We start from the raw sequence: 10200 nt of genomic DNA on the forward strand, positions 1-10200 counted from the left end.
GAACCCTAAAAAGGAAAACCTTTAGCAAATAAGAAAGTTAGGCTAAAAATCAATTTATATTATGATTTCTACAGAAAAGACGCATAACTTTAATTGTAACTTGTTTGAAGCATTTGCTTCGTGTTTTGTTGTTTGGGAAGGCAGTAGTATGTATTTATGTATGTATGTATTTATCTATATACTTATGTCTATCGTCGCCTAGGACCCATACTCATAGTTAAAACTTTGCTTAGTTTGGGGCTAATTCGATCTAGGTAAGATTGTCCTTAAATATGTATTTACAGTGAAACTTGGTTAAGTGGTACCTGGGTAAGTGAGAAACCTCCATAGCTGGGACTCATGGTGCGGTCCCGACACTTTAGCACTGAATTACCTCTGTTAGTGGGACGTAACAAACCTCTATAACTGAGATTAGTATTTTGAATTTTATAGTCACATTTACCTCTATAATTGAGACAAAGAGTGTATTTACCTCTGTTACTGAGACTATATTTAGAAGAATACTTTAGTTCAATGGTTTTTTCAGAATGTCATAGGAACGGACCTCTGTATCTGAAATAACGTCAATCTATGACCTCTATAACTAGGACTATTCCAGATTAATTCTCGTTATCTATTAATTTTTACTCTACCCACAAATTCCTCATTTGGTTAATTGTGTTTTTAAACGACGTCAAGTTCCAAGTGGTTAAAACTGTAGAAACGAAAGCTAAAATCTTGGTAAGAGACATGAAAAACCAAAAATTTATTTTCTATTATTATAATGTGACTAAATCTATCCTTTGTAGAATCATTCAAAATAAATTTAAATAAACTTTAAAAGTTCACTCAATGTTCTGAAGGTCAAGGATTTTTTTACCCTATTTTTGTTGTTAAATATCACAACTCATACCAACATAATGTTTACAAAATAACTTACTAACCACCTCTATAACTGAAATAACCTCTATTCTCACCTCTATTAATGGAACCCTCTGTAAATGAGACTGAAATTTATTTATACCTGGCTAACTGAGAGCCTGGGTAAGTGGAATACCTCTTTAAGGGCCAGTTGCACCAAACTGTCTGTCACCGTTAAAGCGTTCGCTAAATTTTATTGTATGGAAAGTTTCATAATAAACTGCCGCGGCACGCCCGGTGACGTTGATCAGTCAGTCAAGTGCAGATGGTGCAACTGGCACTTAGTGAGACAAATTTGCAGGTCCCTTGAAGTCTCAATTATCCAGGTTTCACTGTATTTATGTATTGTGTTTAAGCACTAACCTGCAGCAGCTCGGCCTTCGGCCTCGCGTGCAGTGGGCCTACCGCGAGCACCAAAGTTCGTAAATTGCGGGCATCTATCTTTGTCACTCTAAATACGCCTTTATTAGAGTAAATGAGAAAGATTCCAGCAATTCGAACGAAGTCGGCCTTAGGCCTTTGCTATAGCTGTCTACGTCACGTTTCACGTAAACCATTGTGGCTGTTTCCGTGATGAAACCTACCCGATTTTTAAATTTATTTCATAGGCATGGCCATCATTCGCCTCCACATGTTGTGCACTGTCCAGCAAATATCTCGAGCGCATGACCTCCCCCTCCAGCTGGTGGGAGGTGTCGGCGAGCGCGCTGCGCCGCGCGGCGAACGTTCGCGGGCGGCTCGCCGAGCACGGCGCGAATTCGCTCGTTTGGCTTAACGAGATCATTGACGCGCAGGCGGGGCAGATCACGTGAGTTTTTTTACTTACAATCAGAATTGTGTGCTTTTTTCATTCCGTACGTTTCTGATCAATAAGTATGAATTTTTTATAATAATTTTTTTAGCTCGGGCTCTAATTGAACGAAAGCCTTTGTTTCTTTTATGGAGCGGTTACCAATACTACCGCTACTGACTGAACGGGTACAAACTCGTTTAAAAAGCAATCTTATAGTCCGATTTATATGGTTCAAATTCATGTAACAGCTCATTCTGTTACCTGACATGTCACACATATGCGGCCGATCGTCCTACATTACCCGAACTCGTTATCGCAGCATGAGCTGTTACATGAATTTGAACCTTAATACTATCATGATAGTTGCTTTTTAAGGACATGGTTGCTTTGGCACGTGCCTACGGCGCCTGTTCATAAAAGAAACAAAGGCTTTTGTTTAACAGATTAGGGGAATCTCATAAGATTCGTACTACATATCATTACTATTAATACTATTCCATGTCTCCATGACTTTATTTAAGAGCCCGGTAACGATTTTAGAGCAAAAATGTAAAATTGATAGATTTAGTCGTTGAAATTTTATTACGCAATATCTAAATACATAACAAGTACTGGTTTCTATTAGCACAGACGTGCTAATAGAAACCTTGATGAGAAGACTCTCATCTTGCCTTTTAATAATGAGGTCGCAAGCGTGCGTCCCAGGTGATATGTGACGAGAAGAGACAGTTTTTAAAAATTCATCAAAAAATTATGGTGGTAAATTATACAAAATGATGTATAAGAACAGTTTCAGTAAATGTTGTAGATTGTTTAAGTATCAAAATTACGTTGTAATTAAGTCGATTTTCAGAGGAATTGTCAGTTGTTTTGAAGTAATTTCTGGAGAAAATTGATTTCGTCTTAAGTTTCATTTACACTACTTCAAATTTATAATAACAAAAATGTAGTTTATTAAAGTTGAAGTACAGGATATGTGTAACACAAAATTACCATTTTTAGCAGTCCAAACTTTACGACATTTACAAATAAGATCGACAAAATCAGTGCTTTACGCCGGTACCTAAACGTCCATCAGAAAAAAAAACATTACTAATTAAGTGAGTCTGTTTTCAAATAATTGATTTATTAAAATGAAAGATAACAAGACGCGCTAATGGAAACCAGTACTTGTTATTTGTAATAGTTAACAAAAGGTGTACAATTTCATCGAGTAAATCTATCAATTTGACATTTTTGCGACTAAAATCGATAACGGCCTCTTAACTTGCAGTGAACAAGAGTATTCGCTACGCTGCATGTCCCCCGCGTTCCGAGCGGCGCGGCCCGGCGGCGCGGCGCGCGACTGGCTGCTGCAGCTCATGGCGCGGACGCAGGTCGCCTTCACACAGTACGTTTATTATAGAAGTATAAATACTCTCAAACACTTTAAATCGATACTTAACGGTGCGCCTTTTCCGGACGATTTGGGTCTTCGGACCTACACGGAGCTTGGCCTTCGTATTTAGACACTTGTACTATTTTTCTACGTTTGAGCACAAGCCTCCCGCTGCTAGGCCTTGGGCCTCGCGTGTAGACGCGTCTTTTACGGATGCTTGGGGCCTTCGGCCTGAGTGGATCACGGCCTTCGGCTTTCGCAATTGAGATACTTGGGGAAGTTTCCGTGCACCTGTCGGACGCTCCGGGCATTTGGTCCTACGCGGATCTCGGCTTTCGGCCTTCGCATTGAAACACTTATACTATTGTTTTATGTTTGAACACCAACCTCCCGCAGCTCTCGGCCTTCGGCCTCGCGTGTGCTACGGGCCTTTGGCCCTACGCGGGGATCGGCCTTCAGTCTTCGCAATGGGTGTCCACGTAAACCATTGCTGTGTCCCTGATACAGCCTATCTACATATTTTTTTTAATTTAAGATCTGAAGACCCATCCTCGAAACTGTATCTCTGCGACGTATTCGCCCTGAGTGTAGCAGCCTTCAGCGGCTACGCGACGTGTGTGAGCGGGACAGGCGAGGCCTGGAGCCGCGCGAGCGGGACGGAGCTCCTGCCGGCCGCCGTGGCCGCGTTGTGCGCGCGGCCCGCTTGGACGGACCACGTTAAACAGGTACAGTACCGAAAGTTCACAATTTATACCGACAATCCAAAACTTGCTATTGAAATTTGAACCTTTACTGTGTGTGTTTGTGTGTGTGTAAAAAATTGAGTTGATTACAAAAAGTAAATTGACATATTGTTTCAGATGCTAGAATGGCTGTGCCACACCCGGGACTCGAGCCCGGACCCCGGCCTAGCGCAGGCGAGCCAGCGGGCGCTCCTAGCTCTACGACACACACCAGAGTTCCACCGCATATGGACCAGACTGTGAGTACCCTATGTTCCATTTTTGGGACAAATGTGTCACACCCGAGACTCGAACTGGTTAACTTTACTTGATGTTGAATTTTTTTAACCTTAATTATTCGGTGAGGTGAAAAGTTGTATGTGTCACACGAGAGCAAAGTTATTTTACATCTCGTGTTTTCACGTTCCAGATTCTAACTTAGAATCACTCGCTTCGCTCGTGATTCAATTATAGAATCTTTCGCTTACTCGGGACTCAAGATCAACACTCGCAAGAAAAAACCAACTTTCCTCTCTTGTTGCACAAATAACTATTTTATAACTTTAGAATAGTTTTTGCTCGATGTTAGTTTTTCTCGCTGTGCATGCTTATTTTGGATGACATTCTCGTATAATATCTACTACTTATATAACAATTCTGAGATATTTATTTACAATAACAATATACATAATGGATATATAAGGTAGAAGTACTAGTGCTCGACGCTGCACTAGTCACCGACATGGGCACTTTATTTCATGGAAATACAGGTTAAATTTGAACAACGATATTTTTTTTGTATTCGAACTTAATCCTTGTCACTTTGACATAGAGTGCCCATGTCGAGTACTAGTGCAGCGTCGAGCACTAGTACTTCTACCTTACAGATGATTACTATAACTAGCTTATATCTAGAATAGGCCCTTGAGGCATTGTACCAAGGATGCTGGCGGCATTTCCTCGTTGTATCGCAATACTACTTATATATTTTAATAATGCTTTGAATGTTGTCTGTTTAGTGTGCCTTTAACATTTTTCCAGGCCGCACTAATCTACAAGGATTTCCAAAAAAAAAAACAAATATATTCCAATTAATCCAGCTTTTATGATTCATTTCAAGGCAAGTCACATTTTCTAGTGTAATCTAATTTGAACCTTAAATCGAAATACTAAAGTTGAAAGTTTGTTCTTATAGTGATACTCGCAAAATTATGACTTTATCTACACATTTTAGGAAATTTCCCAGGTCTCAGTTTTCTTATTCACTTTTTCTTTGTATCTTAAAGATCTACAAATTAATTTATATTTACAATTCTTGTACAGCACAAGTCACAAGTCTACCCACAGATGATATTTTATTTTGTGTAAATACCAGGGAGTTCTATTATTGGCTATGCTTATAAGTATTCATGTTTTTTGTATATTATTAATTGTAAACGCTGTAGAAGTTTTCAATAAATAAATTAAATTAAACATTAAATTTCGCCATACAGCGGGGAAATACGGCCAGCCTTCTAGGCACCTTGCCCATTGACGGCGATTTGGGCCAAATTTTTTATCTTTAGTTTAAGTTGTTAGTAAGTTTTATTATGTATGTTTATTTCTTTGTTTTTGGATAATAAACAATAATCAATTAAACATTAACATTGCGTCTTTTATTATTTCAGAGAGAGTTACTTCGGTCGACGTGTAAGCAGTGACGATTGAACATAATATTGTATTCGTTTCAAATACTGTTAATGCTTTTTTTCATATAAAATGTTAAGGCTGCGTTTCGACCAGAAATGTGCGAGGGTGTAGCGAGGGATGTGTTTGATTGGTTCTTAAAACACATCCCTCGTTATGCATCCTTGCACATCTCTGGTGGAAACGCAGCTTCAATACAGTCCAATTAAAAAAATGCGTTAACAATATGTACTCTTGTAAATAAAACTATTCAACCTTGATACATATTTGATATTTATTGCATAACCAAAATAAACAAAATTAAATAGAATAACCACTCAACTCTTTGTTGGCACGGGTACATGAACACGTTCAGAAAAAATACACTGAAATCAAATTTACAGCCATTTTGTCAGTCACTAACCATTCGATGCTGACTGTACAGAGGGCCTAGCCAAGATGCCAATCATTTGCACCGTAGCGGACGAAACAATCTCTATTACTTTTCTATAGTGCGACAGAGAGACATCAGCGTTATGTTCGCTACGGCGCAAACGATTGACATCTTGGCTGCCTAGCATTGGCTATATATTGAGGAATAGACCTGGGTGCCTACCCTACCCTACCCTATATTTGTATTAAGATAATGATAATCTGACAATCATTACATTATGACTTTTAATAATTATGTCAAACAAAGGGGTCCGCACGAACTATACGCTTATTTATTTCTCTATGGCAATGTCGAACTTTCCGAAAGCTTCTCCAAGTGAATGTTCTCCCCGTCGGTATCCATGAATTTACTGTAAATCCTAGGACAATTCTCCTTCGCTAGTTTAGCATAGGACGAGTCTTTAGGCATGGTGGCTGTGTGGTTTCCATAAGGCTCGTCCCAGAGGTAATAGCCAAGATATTCTGTGGCGTTGGTGCTGGGCTTCAAGCCTGGCCGGCTGTGGGTTTTGGTGCTGAAGAATTCGGAACTGTAGACGTGGAAACCTGGAAGATTACTTATTGTTACACGTGAAGTTCTTTGTTGGTTGTCGTAAGAACCGTGGGGGTTTCAATTAACTATTTGTGGCTTTCCATCAGTTTAGAAAAGGGTCCATGTGCATATTTGAATAAGGAATTGCCCTTAATTCCTTAATCAGTTAATTACTTCAACGGGCGAACCCCATTAGTTAATAGGGAATATTACGCAAAACTCTGCGTAGGGGGCGCCACTACCACAATCCATCAAAATCTAAGGGTCTACCGCGAACAAGAAAATCGTAACTCCGTTATCTAACCTCTGTATCACTCTTGCCCATTCGAGCGATAAAGACGCAGATAACTAAATTTGGATTTTCGCGTTTCCCGGTAGGCTTTTTGTAAACAAACCGCCTTGATGCATCAATATCATATTTTATTATCTGTGAAAACTTGTCAAAAAACAGTTTCAGGCACAGTATGTATAAGTTACTCTATGGTTTACGATAGGTACTATAGTTTGTCAAAGGGCTATCTCATTTCAAACATAGACAGAGGGAGTCATACTATCTTTGTCTTACACTAGTACTAGCATCCAAAAGAAAAGGATGAGTATAGTTTTTATTGTTCTTATTTACTGACAAATTGGTTTGACCAACTATAGTGCTGCACTCTGGCCGCAGAACATTGCAGTAATAATGCTTTACTATAGTTAGTGTCATCCACGATGACGCGCAGATTTGTCAAATCTAACCTCTAATAACATGAAAATAAGAGTCACGCGTCGTCGTGATAGATGTGCTATCCTCGTGCGCCCGTGAAGGACTTTTCTGGCCCTGCGCAATGCGATAAAATTAAAAACGCGTTTTAACATTCATGACAACGTACCACAAACAACCTACGTAATTTGGTCGGGTTATTTATTGACTTCCCCCCTCCATATTATCTATATTATTCATTCATAGAGGTATAATCTCTATGGTTCATGTGCCTCCCTAGCGCCACCGGAGAGATTAGGAACTATTATTTAAATCTGAAAGCTGGTCACTTTTGCAATAGTTCTGTCATAAGTGATTGTCCTCCTTTTAATTCCACACTCCATATAATCACCTTTGCACTGTTCTCGCCTCATCTCAGTAACGTCAGTGGTGTTGCACAGGGACTGCAGGGATGCCTTGAGCGGTGACTCCATACTCCGTCCGAGGTCCAACGCGATGTGTCGCTTTAGGGTCCTACAGTTTAAATCAATGTTAACTAAATATCCGTAAATAAGTTTCTGCCAAACTCATGAAATGGTTTATCTTCGTGATTTAATAAACCTCTTAGCTGAACTAATTTGGTTTTATATAAAAAAGGAAAAAATTAAAAATGGGAATGTGAGAAGATTCTGTTAAGCTTCCGTAGCTCAGTATTGATTGGTGGATTCTTTTATTTTTCCTTTAATATATAAACCTCGATCTGTGCTGGACTGCCACTTCGGCTTCCACGGATGAGAGAAGAGATTCCCAGACCAATATTGCAAACTAACTCATTAAAGATTATACCAAATTTATTGAGTAAGAACACATTGAAAATCTAAGACAATTTCTTGCTTCGACTTTGACATGTAAACGAGATGGCGCTCGACAGTTCCATACCGCAGACTGCGGTATGGAACTGTCGAGCGCCATCTCGTTTACGGTCCGCAGTACAGCGCCATCTGTTTTGGATGTCAAACTTAGTGGCAGGTTTTTTCTTAGGTGTCTCTATTACAATCAATTCTCTTTGATATCATATAGTTACGATAGTACAGTCAGCAAAACTATTTGCATACACATGTGTATGCAGGGGTGCCAAGCTAATAGGTTTGCTGACTGTTCATGGGGCTAGCTTTTAAGTGTTATTAATAAAGGATATGTATACTAGGTAATATATTAAGTTTTTACCGACTTCTGCGCGGGCGATTAAACAAATATATGTACTTAAAACAAACTCACCTAAAAAAATACCTCGAATAATACATCCCCGACAGACCGCGAGTCACAGAAATAATAGCCGATCCGAAGCTATCGCCGTCCGTCGTCGCCCACGCATCTCCCAACTTGTCCAAATTCCCCACCACCATCACATCCAGGTCTATAACTATCCCACCGAACTTATACAATGTTAAAACCTTAATCAACTCCCTAGTTTTTTTATTGTTCCATTTGCCAAGCCAAATCAGACGAATAAGAGATACATTTTCTAGCGGCGTGTTCAGAGCGTACGTTTTTAAATCCATTCTGTAGTAATGTACGTTTGGTAACGTAGCGAGCTCTGCTATAACACCACTCTTGCAATCACTTTCTGTAAGTGAACTAGCAAATATTACATAAACTTGTTTTTCAGGGTGAGCTTTAGCTGCGGATTCGATTGAGCACGCATCGCGATATCGCAAATAGTTAACACAAGCTGTTTGGTGAAAGAATATTGCGGAGTTTGCCAGCTTTGGATTGGCGTCGATCAGGTTTAAATAGTTGCCTGTCTTTGGATGAGAGCATGCAATATACTCTGGTATGGAGTCTTTGGTGTAGAAGAAGGCGGGTAAAACGGTCTTGTTTTGAGAGTACAATACGTAGAGGCTGGTTACGGTGTAGCTGATGGAAAATAAGGCCAGCACTAGGAAGGTCTTCATAAAATACTTGCTTTGTAGCATCTTGGTGGTTAGTAGAATATCTAGATACAGGGAAATATCGCCAATTCTTATATTTTGGTTCACACTTACTGATCGAACGAAACCTAAGAATTATAGAACATTTACATTTAGCTGGACATGACAGAAGTCATTATTGTCATGTAAAACGATGTCTTTGGAATCAGCATAGCAGTTTTTACACAATGGAGGTTAGGTTAAGTTACCTAATAGGGGATATTACGTAAAACTCTGCGTAGAGGGCGCCACTAACACATTCTGAGGGTTTACCACGAAACACGAAATTTCGTTATCTGCCTTGCGTATTCGAGCGATAAAGAAGCCAGATAAGGAAATTTCGATTTTCGCGTTTCGCGGTAGGCCGCGATACAAACCGCCTTGAAGCATCAGTTATAGTAAAAACATCTCAAAAAAACCGTTTAAGGCATAGAATGCATAAGTTACTCCATGGTTTATGTGATGTGATAGTGCTGCTCTCTGGCGGCAGAACATTGCAGTAATACTCCCTATTATAGAATATTCATTCATGAGGAAGTTTTTTGTTCTTATAGGGAGCGTGCATGAACTGTAGGAGGCAGCACAGGAGCCGTCAGATTTTTGGCGCGAGGCGTAAATGTGATGTTTTTTGTTCCGATGTAGCCCACAAGATGGCAGAACCTACTATGCACAAGAAAACACGTGACGTGTAAAAAAAAAAAAATCGTAATGGGACTATGCTCGTTGGAGGGTCTGCCATTTTGTGGCCTGAATCCGAACCATAAACTTGTACATTTACACGTCACGTGTTTTCTTGTACACAGTAGGTGCTGCCATCTTGTGGGCTACATCGGAACAATAAACATCACATTTACGCTTCGCGCCAAAAATCTGACGGGTCCTGTGCTGCCTCCTATAGTTCATGCACGCTCCCTATAACTATAGCGTACCTATTAGCCTGTGAGTCCGTCTAATACCTCTACCTTCCATACCGTCTAAGCTAAGCCTTATGAAAATATAATGGTTTGTAGTGTTACTGTCGTACTTCGTCACTGCAGAATTTGCATAGACAGACTTGGGCAGTCTATTTTGATAGTCTGAAAATGAATTATAAATAAAATTTGTGGAG

The 10200-nt window shown here is 39.7% G+C and overlaps 3 protein-coding genes across 3 annotated transcripts in view; 1 reads left to right on the forward strand and 2 right to left on the reverse strand.

The window, feature by feature from the left end:
• LOC133527810 (focadhesin) overlaps positions 1–5739 on the forward strand; it is a 29807-nt gene extending 24068 nt beyond the window's left edge. The window contains exons 17-21 of the mRNA XM_061864986.1: positions 1509–1708; positions 2967–3083; positions 3607–3796; positions 3932–4053; positions 5461–5739. Of these exons, the coding sequence (XP_061720970.1) occupies positions 1509–1708; positions 2967–3083; positions 3607–3796; positions 3932–4053; positions 5461–5500 (669 nt within the window). The 3' untranslated portion in view covers positions 5501–5739. The remainder of the gene's footprint in view (positions 1–1508; positions 1709–2966; positions 3084–3606; positions 3797–3931; positions 4054–5460) is intronic.
• On the reverse strand, positions 5735–8029 carry LOC133527820 (uncharacterized). Its single transcript, XM_061865004.1, has 3 exons — positions 7877–8029; positions 7535–7656; positions 5735–6454 (listed from the first exon to the last, which is right to left on the reverse strand). Exons 2-3 carry the CDS (start codon positions 7614–7616, stop codon positions 6192–6194), a joined length of 345 nt encoding a protein of 114 aa, XP_061720988.1. The 5' UTR covers positions 7617–7656; positions 7877–8029; the 3' UTR covers positions 5735–6191.
• An 83-nt stretch (positions 8030–8112) lies between these two features.
• LOC133527824 (lactosylceramide 4-alpha-galactosyltransferase-like) lies at positions 8113–9478 on the reverse strand. The gene has a single exon (XM_061865009.1). The coding sequence runs from the start codon at positions 9096–9098 to the stop codon at positions 8397–8399; it is 702 nt and encodes a 233-aa protein (XP_061720993.1). The 5' UTR covers positions 9099–9478; the 3' UTR covers positions 8113–8396.
• Positions 9479–10200: the final 722 nt, after the last annotated feature.

This window comes from Cydia pomonella, chromosome 18 (genome assembly GCF_033807575.1).
Source record: "Cydia pomonella isolate Wapato2018A chromosome 18, ilCydPomo1, whole genome shotgun sequence".
Classification (NCBI taxonomy): domain Eukaryota; kingdom Metazoa; phylum Arthropoda; class Insecta; order Lepidoptera; family Tortricidae; genus Cydia; species Cydia pomonella.